Source organism: Odontesthes bonariensis, chromosome 20 (genome assembly GCF_027942865.1).
Source record: "Odontesthes bonariensis isolate fOdoBon6 chromosome 20, fOdoBon6.hap1, whole genome shotgun sequence".
Lineage (NCBI taxonomy): Eukaryota > Metazoa > Chordata > Actinopteri > Atheriniformes > Atherinopsidae > Odontesthes > Odontesthes bonariensis.
Genome location: NC_134525.1, coordinates 22,903,427 through 22,918,253, shown reverse-complemented (window position 1 = coordinate 22,918,253; position 14,827 = coordinate 22,903,427). Strand labels below are relative to the sequence as shown.

The 14,827-nt window shown below is 39.7% G+C and overlaps 2 protein-coding genes across 6 annotated transcripts in view; one reads left to right on the top strand and one right to left on the bottom strand.

Annotated features, from left to right (window-relative positions):
• Window positions 1–3,188: 3,188 nt before the first annotated feature.
• Window positions 3,189–5,999, top strand: LOC142370431 (uncharacterized). Its single transcript, XM_075453004.1, has 2 exons — window positions 3,189–3,232; window positions 4,065–5,999. Exon 2 carries the CDS (start codon window positions 4,108–4,110, stop codon window positions 5,209–5,211), a length of 1,104 nt encoding a protein of 367 aa, XP_075309119.1. The 5' UTR covers window positions 3,189–3,232; window positions 4,065–4,107; the 3' UTR covers window positions 5,212–5,999.
• A 1,168-nt stretch (window positions 6,000–7,167) lies between these two features.
• The window catches only part of rps6ka3b (ribosomal protein S6 kinase, polypeptide 3b), a 66,762-nt gene continuing 59,102 nt past the window's right edge, over window positions 7,168–14,827 (bottom strand). For all 5 annotated transcript variants that reach the window (XM_075452997.1, XM_075452998.1, XM_075453000.1 and 2 more), the window contains 5 exons: window positions 14,013–14,174; window positions 12,051–12,127; window positions 11,634–11,751; window positions 11,394–11,534; window positions 7,168–10,498 (listed from right to left, as the gene is read on the bottom strand). In XM_075452997.1, coding sequence (XP_075309112.1) covers window positions 10,376–10,498; window positions 11,394–11,534; window positions 11,634–11,751; window positions 12,051–12,127; window positions 14,013–14,174 — 621 coding nt within the window. In that variant the 3' untranslated portion in view covers window positions 7,168–10,375. The remainder of the gene's footprint in view (window positions 10,499–11,393; window positions 11,535–11,633; window positions 11,752–12,050; window positions 12,128–14,012; window positions 14,175–14,827) is intronic.

Below are 14,827 nucleotides of genomic sequence, written 5' to 3'. Positions count from 1 at the left end.
TCAGCTGAAGTTAGTCAGTCTCTGGACTGCGTATTATTGTAAGAGAGCAAAAATCCTGTAAAATCCACCCAAATATACTGTAGTAAGCTTTTGTGACCCATTTTTTTATAAATATGGCTCTTTATGAGGACTAATTGTAACCTATTTTCATGTAACATTTTGGAGATAGAGCCGGTCTCGCAAAGACAGAAGGACCTCCTCACCCTCCCGTTTACTCATCAGCCACTCTTTGTGTAAAAATCCATGCATTCATCCAGAATTAGGTTAAATATGTTGAAACAGCAAACAAATGAAGGAAATTTACTCGAAAATAGAAATAAAATCTAAATACACACACTGCACATACACATTAAAATTAATTTACTTATTCAATTTAATGTTTGCCTCCATTTTGTTGCATACATCCAAACTGGTAAACATCATAAGCTAACACAGTTTATAGGAGGGGTTATTTGAGTATTTGGGGTATTATATTAGGAGTGTATTTGGTTAGGAGTGTACTTCTGAGTGTCAGAAAAATTAAGATAATTGTATTTGTTGTGTTGTTTGGGCTTAAAAATGTTGCTTGTATAGTTTGCATAATGGTTGATGTTTATGGTTTGTTCTTTATAGTAGGACTTCTGGAATGAACTTGAAACCTGGTGAAGATTACTCCAACTCCAGGTGTGCTTCCTCCACCTCTTGGCCAGTTTTTACAAAGCTGAAGCAAATCAAATCAAATCAAATCAAATTTATTTGTATAGCACATTTCATGTACAAAACAATTCAAAGTGCTTTACATAAAATAAAAGCATTGTCGCAGGCAGTGGAAGAACCATTAAAAATACATAAAAGAATTTAAAGAGAAACAAATAAAATAATTTAAATGAATTTAAAAACAAGCAACAGTCTAGATAAATTAAAAGATAGCGTGCAGATTTCATGCATAGACACGAGAACAGAAATGTTTTTAACCTGGATTTAAAAATGTCTACATTTGGTGAAAGTTTAATCTCCACTAGCAGTTTGTTCCACTTGTTTGCAGCATAACAGCTAAATGCTGCTTCTCCATGTTTAGTCTGGACTCTGGACTGGACCAGCTGGCCTGAGTCCTTGGATCTAAGAGCTCTGCTGGGTTTATATTCTCTGAACATATCACAGATGTATTTTGGGCCTAAACCGTTCTGGGATTTGTAAACCATCAGCAGGCTTTTAAAATCTATTCTGTGACTGACTGGAAGCCAGTGTAAAGATTTTATAACTAGTGTGATGTGTTCAGATCTCTTAGTCCGGGTTAAAACTCTAGCAGCAGCGTTCTGGATGAGCTGCAGATGTTTAATGCTCTTTTTCTGTCCGGTGACAGAGACACATAAAGTTGGGTATCGTCTGCATAACTGTGATAATTGATGTTAATGTTCTGCAATATCTGACCCAAAGGGAGCATTTACAAGTTAAACAGAAGAGGTCCAAGAATTGACCCCTGGGGGACTCCACAAGTCATGGCCACTCGCTCAGATTCATAGCTGCCAATTGTAACAAAATAACTCCAGCCTTCTAAGTAGGACCTGAACCAGTTAAGGATCGCTCCAAAAAGTCCAACTCAGTTTTCCAGCCTGTGCAACAGGATTCTGTGATCTACAGTATCAAACGCAGCGCTGAGGTCCAACAGAACCAGGACTGAAACCTTACCAGAATCAGTATTCAACCTGATGTTGTTTAACACTTTGACCAGAGCTGTTTCAGTGCTGTGATGACGTCTGAAGCCTGATTGAAAGTTATCAAGACTTCCACTTTCATTCAGAAAGTCGTTGAGCTGGTTAAATACAACTTTCTCAATAATCTTAGATATAAAAGAGAGATTAGAGACAGGTCTGTAGTTGTTCATCATAGAGGCATCTAGAGTTCTCTTCTTTAGGAGTGGCTTAATGGCAGCTGTCTTTAGTGACTTGGGAAAAATGCCTGATGCCAGTGAGCTGTTAACTATTCGTAGGAGATCACTTTCTACTGAGGTAAAAACAGTTTTTAAAAAGTCGGATGGTATTATGTCCAGAGAACAAGTTGTTGATTTCAGCTGCCGAACTGTTTCCTCTAGGATTTTTAAATTAACAATATTAAATTGTGACATAAGGTCAGAGTTATTTCTAGGTTTTAGACACAGATTAGTTTTCTTGTATGTCTGTGTTGCGTGAATGTTTTGTCTAATTGTTTTGATTTTTTTTGGCTAAAAAAGTTGGCAAATTCGTTGCATTTCTCTGTGGAGAGGAGGTCTGGGTTTGACTGTTTAGGAGGATTTGTGAGTTTTTCAACCATAGCAAACAGAGTTTGAGAATTGTTGACATTCTTATTAATCATTTCAGATGAATGCAGCTGTCTGGCCTTGCACAGCTCATTGTTATAACTACGCAGGCTTTCTTTGTACAGCTCATAGTGAATCTGAAGCTTTGTTTTCATCCATTTACGTTCAGCTTTCCTGCATTCTTTTTTCAGGTTTTGACCGTAGTGGTGTTTCTCCATGGTGTTTTCTGTTTGCTCAAAGTGCTAATTCTTATCGGTGCAACAGCTTCCATTACATTCAAAATTTTTAAGTTGAAATGATCCTGCAGTCCTTCAACCGACTCTGCGCTCATTGTTGGTAACATAGCTATGGCCTCCCGAAACTGAGCACTTGTTTTCTCATTAATGTACCTCTTCTTAACTGAGAAGCTGGTTGTTTGAACATTCTGAGTGATCAATAAATCAAATAAAATACAAAAATGGTCAGACAAGGCCAAATCAATAACCACAACAGAAGAAATATCAACACCTTTAGAAATGACCAGGTCCAGAATGTGACCTCGAAGGTGGGTTGGTTCTGTTACATGTTGCCACAAACCAAACATGTCCAGCACAGAAGAAAATTCTTTGGCATTACCATCCGCCATATTATCTATGTGAATGTTAAAATCCCCGGGAGTGTAGGAATCATCTTTAAAGAGAACGGAAAGAAGACCTTTAGGATGTCCTCCAAGAAGCCTGAAGAACTATTCCTGAAGAACACTAAAATAAATTACTTCTACCAAATATTGACCTTTACGTTCATTAGAATTGTACAGGTTCATTTATCAATCAAATGAAGGAATTTAAGCAGAATGTGAAAGCCACATGGTTGCTGTAAAATTATGGAGAATGTCGATGTTACTCCTCACCACCAGGGGGCGATGTGTCCCGCTCCCAGAGGAGCTGTTACCGTCAGAAGAAAACAGGCCGTATTGAGGTAACTCAGCTAGCCAACAGCACAAAATATACCCCCTGCATCGATTGAATGTACTCATTTATTTACATTTAGATGTTCTATATAACTCTTTGCTTTTACCGCTTTGTAGCCAGTGGCATAAAAGTGAGAATCCGTCTTCGATTGGAGCTGTTTGTTGCTTCTCTCCGCGCATTAGCAGCCGCGTTGCTAAGCTAACGTTGGCTGTGTTCGCTGACTTCTAGCATGGTCGACACGGTCCTGAGGTTTAATTTAGATGGAGAATATTGAATGAATGGAGAGGAAAAACAGCTTTTTAATCAAATAAGAAAACAAATTTTAAAAGAGAAGTTTAAATGCATAGTTTTACGTACGTTTCAGGCATTATTTTAGATATTTTTGTGTAACTGCTAAGTTTTTCTTAATTAATCATAAAGGAAATAAATAAGTAAAACACCTGCATTCGTTTAATTAATCATTTAAATACATCAAGTTACCTCTTAATGAGAGGTTAAAAGTTGTAACTGGTGTAGTGGTGAATGTTATGTTAACGATGTATCGAATAATTACAGTTAGTGACTTTTACTGGCTTGAGTCTGGCATATAGTCAAAATATTTATATGAGAAACATCCTTGAGAGCTGCAGAGACATCCTTGTAAAGGATAAACACCAAAACTGATGATAAAACTTGAATAGAGCTGAGTTTATTCGATGCTCAGCTCCTTAATTTGCTGAAAGCGCGAGGCTTTAATTTGAATTTGATTGAAAACTGGTGCTAACTTTGCCGAAAGATCCCTTTCTTTTTTTTTTTTTTTTTTTTTTGTTTAGCTGTAAAATGTTTTGTTTTTGTTCCAGACTCCTCTGAGCAGCTGTGCGAGAAACCACCTGCTCTTTGTTCATGGCTGTAAATGGAAACTGGGACAGTGCAGGTGGGATGGACCAGATAACAGTGGTGCGGATAGATGACACCCACATCACAGAGGACCAGTTGGAGGTCAGGGGAAAGGTGAAAGGCGATGTCTCCGAGTTCTCCGAGGTGGAGTATTCAATGCCTGCAGAGGAAGAGGTAGTGGGAGAGGAAGAGGAGGACAGCGTTTATGTTATTGAGTATTCAAATCCTGAAGAGGAAGGGGAAAGTTACAAGTTTACGATGTCTGTAGATCGATCGCTTCCGACTAAAAAGCCGACAAAACATCCAGTTGTCAGAGAGAACTCGGCTCCCGTAACGGTCAGACCTCAGAGGCCGAGACACGACCTCAGCCAGAAGAAGAAGAAGGTGACGGCAGAGGAGGAGGAGGGGAAAAAGGAGGCGATAGTCAGCAACAAGAGCGTGCTGGAGCTGGGAGAAAACTACCCCGAAGTGATGGAGACGAATTCAGGCTCAGGTAAGAAGCTGCTGTGCACAATGTGCCCGCCGCCTGGCAAGTTCTTCAAAAGAGCGTCAGGGTTGGCAGTTCATCTTAAACACGCGCACAACTTCGCAAAGAAGAAAACGCTGTTCTGCATACCCTGCAATCAGACGGTCCGCAGTCAGATCGAACTGGACACACACACGAAACGCCACGCCAAACAGGACGCAGTGTTCACCTGCCACCTGTGCTCGGCCGATACGGAAAATAAGACGGAGTACAAAGGGTCCAAGTGGGGCCTGAGGATGCACCTGGAAAAGGAGCACCCGGGCGTCATTCCCCGCTGCGACATCTGCAACAAAGGCTTCAAGTCGGTCGTTTCGTATCTCCTGGACCAGTTCAGGCACGTCGGAGTGTCGCCGTACTTCTGCGCCAGGTGTCAGATCTATGAAATGACTGAGCGGGGTCTGAACATTCACATCAAAAACCACGACAAGAAGAAGCAGCAGCAGCAGCAGCAGCAGCAGCAGCAGCAGCAGCAGCAGCAGCAGCAGCAGCAGCAGCAGCAGGAGGAGGAGTCGGGTGAGAACCGCCCGCTAACCCTCGGAGTTTCCCCCTACGCTGAAAACTCAGCGACAGACGACTCCGACTGAACCTCTGGGTTTTCTTTTCTTTGAGTTTTTTCCAGATGTGACGTATCGTCCTCGCTATCAGGCTCCTCAGTGACGTTTGTGTATCTGAAATGAAGCTCTGATATTTACAGTTATATTGAGAACAGTTTTAACTGTAAAAAAAAAAAAAAAAAAAGCCATTCAAACATATTGAACATATTGCTTCAGTTGGAGTGTGTTTGTTAACCTAATAAACAACTAATGGATGAATTGGCAATGCTCCCCTCCCCAATAGTTTCAATTTTTGGAAGTTTTTGCTCATTTGAAGCGGTTGCTAAGGGCTGGGGAACAAAACGTGCTCTATACAGTTGTGTATAATAAAATAAAAAGTAGAATACAGCAGAAATTGGCACGATTTAGATCTTTCATCATCACAGGCCCCTTCACACTCTTCTTGGTCCCCACAGAACTGGAGTTTGTGTTAAAATGAGTTATTTTCATGTTGAAAAGTTTCACTGAAACATTTAGACTGTGGATTTTTAACCCCAACAGGACTTTAACGGACACAGCTACTCTTATGAACCTTTTCTGGTCTATTAAAGTGTTAAATGGTGCTAAAATATCAACATTGCTAGGTGTGAAAAAGCAGCTGTTTTTATTGGTCGTTTGTGTTTTCATGTTTTTTTAAAATGTTTTTTTTTTAGATGAAATGTGTTTTTTCCGAAACTAAATGTTTGCTGTGCACATTTGTTTTTTATATTCTCTGCTGTGGTGATTTAATTTGCCTCTGCAACATTAACCATTAAAAGGGGAAATGTCACTAATTTTAATTTTTTGGTCATTCTGTTCTGTTTGGGCATTGCTTTGGGACAATCTGAACCACAGAGGATACATTTAGAGTCTCAATCAACAGCTGAAGTACTTTTAAACATTCCCAGGGTTCACTCTGCTAACATGTGAATTAGTCTTTTTATTTTAAACTTTTATGTGAAATTTGTGCAACTTGACCAGGATTCCCTGAAGAAACCCTTCCTGGTTAATAAAATGTTTATTTTCTCTTCAATAGTTATCTTTTAGCCATATAAAAGGCAGTAAATGTAAAGATTTAACCCAAACGGGTCCCTTCAGAAAAAGCGCTATAAAAATGATAGAAATTAATATTTTTTTCCACTTTCAAAGCTTAAATCTTTTAATCAGCTTCAGCCCTAATCAGTACTACGAAGTTTTTATTAATTTCATGCCATTTTTCATAATGGCATCCCTTATTTTAACAAGTACAGGGGCAGGTGGTATGGTGGATGCATCGAAATGAAGGAGGTGACTTCAGAGCATGCACCTTTACCCGAAAATACCAAAGTAGTGCAAAGTGCTTCCAAAGTGAGCCTTTAGTGGCACAACGACATGGTGTTTGGTGGAAATCTGGCACCCAACGACTGTAAATGAGCTGTAAACGCCAACCTAAGACTTCTTATGTCTTAAATATTCCACCAGACGTTTTTAAGTCTATAACCCTCTCAGCTGTTTTTAAATCCAAACATTTCCAACACCGTATGATTTATGCGTGTGTTGAGTTGGTAAAAGCTTGGAGGTCAAATAAATAGTTTAAAGAATAAAGAACCAATTTGTTTTACTCATAAACAGCATAAAATGTTGTGGTTCTGATGGAGGTTCCTTCCTGTTAAAAGGGAGTCGTTTCTCTCCACGGTCGCCTCAGGCAGGCTCAGATTGGACCAAAGAGAAGTTTTCGTGCAATTTGTTGGTTTCCATAGCTAGGAAATAGTTTTTTTGAATTGGACTAATTTTGATTTAATTGGATTTGATTACAATGAATTGGACTAATTGGCTTGTATTGGACTGTATCACTGAAGTGCCTTGAGGTGACGTTTGTTGTTATTTGTCGCTTTAGAAATAAACTAAATTGGATAACTTGAAAAAGAAGCTGAAACCCAACAGTTCTGCTTTGAGAAAATTGTTTTTATCAATAAAAGCCACGGCACCTTCTCAGCTGATTATTGTTTTTTATTATTTTGAATAGAAAGTCCAACTCTCGCTGCAGGTACAAAAACAGAGAGCTGGCGTAGCAGCAGGGCTGAACACGTCTGACAGGGTCAGATGGAAGAGGAAGAGGATGAAGAGAAGAAGAAAGACAGTGATTCCTCTGTTCAGAGTTACAGAAAGAAAAAAAATAAATCACCCCGTTACACGTATTTATCCCAGAGCTGCGGACGAGTCAGGCATCAACACTTATTTATTCAATAATTATATCCAAAACAGAGAGTAAATCTGAATCTAATCCCTTTAAGTTTCAGACACAGACAGAGAGGAAGAAGGTTTCAGTTGTTCACCTGCAGGTGAGTCACAGCTGTGAGGCAACACGAGAGGACAGCCGTCTCCGCCAGTAAAACACACATTTTAACGTATTTAAATGAACTAAAAAAGCTTTAAAAATGAGGTTTTTGGACTAAAATCTTTACTTGAGTCATCATGAGATAAAAAGTGAACATTTTGACAAAAAATGAGATCAAAATAATTTATGATTAATGACTCAAAAGTAAAAAAAAAAAAAAAAAAAAAACCCAGCTTTTATTTTTCACTGTTTATCTCATAATTTAGTTTGTTTTTCTCTTTTATTCAAAAAATGAGATCTTTAAAACATTTAAATCACTGCATTTGGTTCATTTTCACTGTACTGTGTCTGTTTTGATCTGATTTCATTTCATTTTATTCCTTTTATCTTCTTTTTCGCTGCATCTTTTTTACACGCATCTGCTTTAACGTTATTTTAATGTTATCGTACGTATCGTCGAAGTACTCTGAACGGCTCTTAGTGGTTTATAAATCAAGTTCTGATTAATTGATTTAATGCAATTTTGACTTAATATTTCAAAATTTTGACCTTTATCTCCAAAGTTTCAGAAGGATTACAATTTTAACCATTTTTTCATGGAGTTTTTTTTAAATCTCATTTAGCTCAAAAGTGTCACATTTTGACCAATACTTTTCTTCCAACTTTTTCACAGGGGTAAAAGGGCCTTCGTGGTCCTCTGACTCCCCGCATTTGATCTTTTATGCAGCAGATTTATTTCAGTGGAGGAAGGCAAACCTTAAAGGTCCTGCAGACTGAAACTGTGACTTCCACACAGGAAGCTTTACAGAGGTTTAACTAGATGCAACTGTTGCCTTTCATCAGCGTGTTCTGACGACGACCGTCAGTCCTACAGTTTGAACTCATAAAACCAAAAGGTGAAAATCTGGGTTTTTTTGCCGCCGTTAGTTGCTGATAAGCTTTCCATCGATTCTACATTGGCTGCATCGTGAAACCAAAGGTGCAAACGGTTGCAATTTTGTGCTACTGAACGTCAAAAACGCCAATGTTCGTTTTTATTTTTGGCAAAAAAAGTAAATAAGAACATTTCCTATGATGCTAAGCTCTATCTTTAAGTGTGGTTTGTCTTCTGTAATTCGGAGAACTAATCCTTTGATTTGTTGACCTCCAAGATGGTGCCAAACGGGGTTTACAGGCAGCTCTGAAGCCTGAACACAGCCGGAGTGTTTTTTAAACGAGTCTTTAAAGGGTTTGCTGACAGATTTAAACACTTGAACCGGCTCACATGCTACAAACGGAGGAAGAAGAGTTGGATTCCACGGCTGTTTTTTTGTTTTAAAGATTGTCTAAGTCGAGGACGGAAATGACAAAACAAACATCCAAAAACACAAAAAGAACCCATCAGGTTTTGGAATTAAACTCGTCTTTTGATTTATCCCACACACAGCACGTCCCATAAATGCCTCTTTGTGTTGAACATCACCAAATAAATGACAAAAACTCCTTTAAATGAGAATATTTGTCATATTTGTCATCTTCTTTGGGTGGTTAAGCAGATAAAGTTTCCTTTAATGTGGTGAACCAACTTTGAAAAACATTTCCTGAACTTAGCAGGAAATTAAAATAATTTGACGTTTATACACTAAAAATGTTCTACTTTAAAAAGAAATTATTTCAATATCTTAATTTCAAGTTTGTTTTAGCTTTGTTTTGCTCAGTTGTAACACAAAGCCAATCGACTCACGCTTCAGATTTTTTTTAAAACTGAAAATCTGTTTCATTAAATAATTTATTTGTTTCCAAACTCTGGTAGAAGACTGAACACCACTGATTCAGATTCTCGCTTTTCTGCTTAAATTTATTTTTCTAATCAGTAAATTCTTTACTTGTCAGATTAGAAAGTCAAATAATATTAAATGTGAAATGTAACGAGTGGACTGTCCAAAGGCAAAAAGAAAACGGGATATATTTAAAAAGTATTTAAGAATTCAGGACGGTCAAATCTCTTGTGGCCACCAGGGGGCAGCATACGGTAAACATAACTGATGCTGAGCTTTCTGAACTGATAAAAAGAGTCAGAATTAGCTTTATTGTGACTTTCTGATTCATAATATTCCCATTTTATATGTAAATATTGGATAAATGTGCAGATGAGAGCCTCAGTGTGGACTGCTGGGTGGAAAAGCCCACCGCCTGGATCAAAGTTCAGCTTTGTTCTTTGCCTTTTGATCATGAATGATGAAATACTGGAAACCGGAAGTGTCTTGACGCACCAAAACTACTTCTAAAAACAAAATGCCACTCCGGAGAGACTCGTCTTTACCTATGAATGAGTGATCCCCTCCTTCTGGCTTTTCCTGCAGACGTCATCTCAGAGGCTACTTTGAGGTTTAAATTCAGGATCTACAGCGACACAGAACTGTGACAATAACATGATAATGAGCCCGAGCTCCTTAAATGCACACTCTAAATAACCTTGTTCCTATGATTTCCCCATCTGAAGTTAATAAATACAGTACTTTCATTTTCCTGACACACGCCCGGCCGCTGGGTCTGCAAGGCGGAGCTGATTGTCCGAAGCAACAAACACATAAAGGTTTTCTTCACAGCTCAGTCCAGCTGTCGATCAGCGACGCTAAAGCTGAGACTCTACAGTAAGACAGCAGAAGAGATCCAATCAGAAGAGCCCGTTAAGGTGCAGGACGGGGTGGGGAGGGGCTGATGGGTGGCGGTCTCTATGCTCCTATTTGGCGTTAGCGGCTCTGAGGTCCATCAGTAGTCTGTCCCGCCGGACTGGACCGGACTGGAGAGAGGTGGGTGGGGTGTCCGGCGGTGGTCAGATCGAGGTCAGAGTTGAAAGGAGGAGGAAGTTGGAGGAGGTCACAGGGCGGTGGAGGTGATCTTTTTCATTCCCCTCCGCTGGGCTAAAGTGGAGCAGCCCACCGGCTCAAGGATCGGGGGGACGTTCCTGTTGAGGGCCGAGTAGGTGGCCGCCATCGCACCCTGGAGGAGGCGAGATCAAACAGTGGGAAAGCATAAATTAATGAGCCATCTGCTCATGAACTCATAACAGATGTTATGTTCACAAGCGCGTAAAAACACGAGATAATAATGGAAACATGAGCCCATCATGAGAGCTATGACCTTGTGTAAATATCTGAACGGTTAAATTAATCCTTAAAGTTATCCAGTATGATGGAACTACTCCGGCTGGATTTTTACAAGCAGCTCTTGGTTGACATCTCTGGGAAAAAATACTCTGGCGTGAGATTGACGTAAAGCATTTTTGCCCCATGGCATTTTTCCATTGATGTGGATAGAAACGCTGCAGTTCAGTAAAACTTAACTCTCAAAGTATTGATTTTTTTCCAGCTGTGCCTATTTTTTCCACATTCTTGACACTACAGAAGCTTCCATGTCGTGTCCCCAAACAACAATAACCAACAAGTCTGCTTTGTAACCAAGTGCGTGTCATCTTTCTTCCTGTAATCAGCAAATGAGTATCTGTAAATCTGTAAATGAGCTCGTTAAGGACTGAGGCATCATTTGATAATGAAAATACGGATATGCTGTGTCAGCAAAATTAAATCTACATTTTAAGATATAGTGGAAACGTGCAGTTTGTAGCGTCTGGATCACATCAAAAACTTTTCGATTATGTCGTCATCCGTTTATAAAAAAATAAATCCCTGAGACTGATTCTTACTGTTGTAGAAAAAAGTTCAGAGAATAAAATCAAGAATGAACTCTGAAGTTCTGGGTGTTCGATGGACAAATTCACAAGAACGGGAAAAGGTTAAAGCAAATAAATACCAATTAAAATGGTTACTAACTATTTAATGTGTTTTTCTGTAGGCATGTTTTAAGAGAAATGACGTGATGTGTCACAGATGAATACCTTGACGAGGTGCGGCGCGTCCTGTCTGTTGAGGGTGTATTTAGGGAGCTGGTCTCTGTGCGTCACCCAGGAATGTCTGAGGACCTGACCGGCCGTCAGCCGCTGGTGGGGGTCCACATGCAGCATCTTAGACACCAGATCCTGAGGGGTCAGAAGTCAACAATAATAAAAATCCCCCTGCAGTGACTGGTAAACACTTGAGCTGCCACGAGGATGTTTTTTCTGTGTCTGAGTCCTCACCTTTGCTTCAGCAGAGACAGAGTTCCAGTATCCTCCGCTGAGTGAGAACTTCCCGCTGCCGATACGAGCCAAAATCTCCTCTGGTGTGTCCTCTGGGCCGTTAGCGAACGGAGTGAAACTGCAGACAGATGGAGAGGGTGAAAAATGGTGATAGCATTCATACATATTTAAAGCATCGGTCAAAGGTTTGGTTCGTAAATAAATGAGTTCATGTGTGTTACTTCATAGTTAATCCACACAAAACTAGTGACAATCACCTCGGTGATTCATAAACGAATAAATCGAATTGAAATATTCAACGTTCAGCCAAGGAAACATTTGTAACGATCATAAACTCCCACAGCTTTCAGATCACAACAGAAAGGTCGAACTTAACATCTGTTGAATTTATCTCAAGCTCGGCTGAAGTAAACCTACCCTGTTAGCATCGTGTAGAGCAGGACTCCCAGACTCCAGATGTCGCAGGCTGCATCGTAGCCCTGCTTCTTCAACACCTGCAAAGGAACACAGAAAAAAAATGTTTCAGATAAAATAACTCTTTCACTTCATATCTGATAGACATTTCACTCCATTTTTCTGACACACAGCTGTAAAAAACACCTAGACGATCACGTTTATGTTAATATTCATTTGTCAGCATTAAACTTGTTGTTATATATAAAAAAAATATAATTATATTAATTTGTGTCTGAACAAATGATATCTTCATTCTTACTTTGTTTGTGTGTGATGACATAGCCGGGAATACGAGTACAAACAACACAAACAGAACAAAAGACTAACAGCAACAAACCTCCATAACAGAGCAACAACATAAGAGACATTTGGATCATCAGCTGATCTCCATAACAACGATGGGACTTCAAGAATCAGTTTTACCTCATTAATATGCTAATTTATGCAGCAGACACACTCAACTCTGATTAGAGTCTCTGGATTGAGTACTTTTGGTTGAAGTGTGAAGCTGTTGTGTCATGATGTGTATTATCTGGTAAAGATCCTGACACCCACATGTTTGTTTAAACCCAAGTTAAAGCCACTGGAGAAAGTTTTAAAAAAATAATTCCAAAACTGTTCCATCTAATGTGGCTCAATAACAGTCACAACTGTGGAAGCCTGGGGTAGAAGCTCTGACCATATTGTTTGTTTTCTCTGTGAAAACTTATTTTTTAAAACATTTTCCAACGCTGGTTTGGATGCTGTGCTGCTGAAATCCTGTCTGAACTTTTTAACATCAGTTATGATGAGTAACCATGCCGACGGGAGCTGATTGAGCTCGCCAAAGCCCTGCCTGGGATAAGACCCCAAATCCAGATGAGTTTAGGAGGACGCGTCTAGGATGTCGGGCGGGAGCAAAACGGAGAGCAAGGAGGAGAAAATGTTACATAATTTCCTCTCTTCATCAGTCTGAGGAATGTGAGATCACTAGCAGAAAAAAATGAATGACCTCAAATGAAGCGCTGACAAGGACACAGCAGGACCATAACGTGAATAAATGCAGGAACAACAGACTGTAACACTGTACAGGTAAGACAGAGACTGCAGACAGTGAGGTAACAGTAAAGGAGTTACTGTTCATCATACCTGTGATGCTGCATGTGACATCATCAGCTCAGTTATTCCAAAGCTACAAACACAACACCCCAATCTATTCAAGGCGATCTTATTTAATTTACTCATTTAACAAACGATAATTCAATGTAATTAGCAGCTTTTTTTGTTCTATTCAAAGTAAACTAACTCTGCAGCACTCATATAAACCCTACAAAAACAGAAGCTGGAAATATGACTTTTTCTTAGGATATAAATAAACTCAAATAGTGCCAGTAAAAACAGTAAGTGAAAGTAAATGATGGAAGATATATTTTACACCTAATGTGAATCCTCCTGCAGATTGACACGTGATTTCTGTAAATTGGGGGAATTCTAAATGGAGTCTGGTTCTTATAGACACTACGAGGGTGTTTGTATGTTTAAATTTAAACTTTTCCTGGCGGTGTAAAATAAAGGTTGAAAGCGTGGGCCTTCAAACAACATAAACTGATGCATGATGCTCCTGCCATCTACCTGTTAAATTAAACCTTTATATTCCGACAATCCCTGACCGCTGAGGAGGAGGTGCGACATTACACCCAAAGACCTCGGTTAAACATGGGAACTGCAACATCGAGTCTTATTGTATGCGTTTGTGCAGAGTGAAGCTCCAAAACTAATAAGATCATACACTCCACCTGGGACTTCTGTACTTTTATCAGTTCTTCTGCTGAGAAGAATAACGAATGCCAACATCCGGCACAATGCCTCATTATAAACAGGAGGGGAAAAAGAAAAAAGAAAAGAAAAAAAATTTCCGGGTTGGGACCCCGAACCCTGACGTACCTCTGGAGCGACGAAGTTTGCAGTGTAACATGGCGTCATGAGCAGGCCGTTCTCCGCTCTCAGCTGTTTGGCGAAACCGAAGTCACAGATCCGGATAGACTCGGCGTTCCCGCTCTCGTCCACGTACAGGATGTTGCTCGGCTTCAGGTCTCTGTGCACCACCTGCAAACGCAACAGAGCGAGGTCAAGGCCGACATGTGTCAGCAGACATCAAGCTGATTCATTTAGTCGTGGCAGCTACTTTATCAAAGACACACACACACACACAGGTCCACAGCAAACAATAGGAACAAAAGAAAATCCAGAACGTCACACATTTCCGTAAAGGCTGAGACGTCAATAGTTCCAGATACTAGTTTAGAACCTGACTGATGCTCCTCTCTGCCACAACAGCAGCATTTTTAGACAATTTTTTTTTCAAATTTGAATCCGTTTTGGCACTTAATCAACATATAAACTTGTCTGAATGATCCATCATTTCCATGCTTAATTGTACATGTGAAAAGCTGTATGTGTGTGTGCCAGGATGTGTTTAGAAAGAGGTCAAGTTGTTTACTCCTCATTTTACTCCTTCATCTCCAGAAGACTCCATCAATGTAAAGCTCTTTTAACTGGACTTCCCAAAAAGAGCATTAAACATCTGCAGCTCATCCAGAACGCTGCTGCTAGAGTTTTAACCCGGACTAAGAGATCTGAACACATCACAGCAGTTTTAAAATCTTTACTCTGGCTTCCAGTCAGTCACAGAATAGATTTTAAAAGCCTGCTGATGGTTTACAAATCCCAGAACGGTTTAGGCCAAAAATACATCTGTG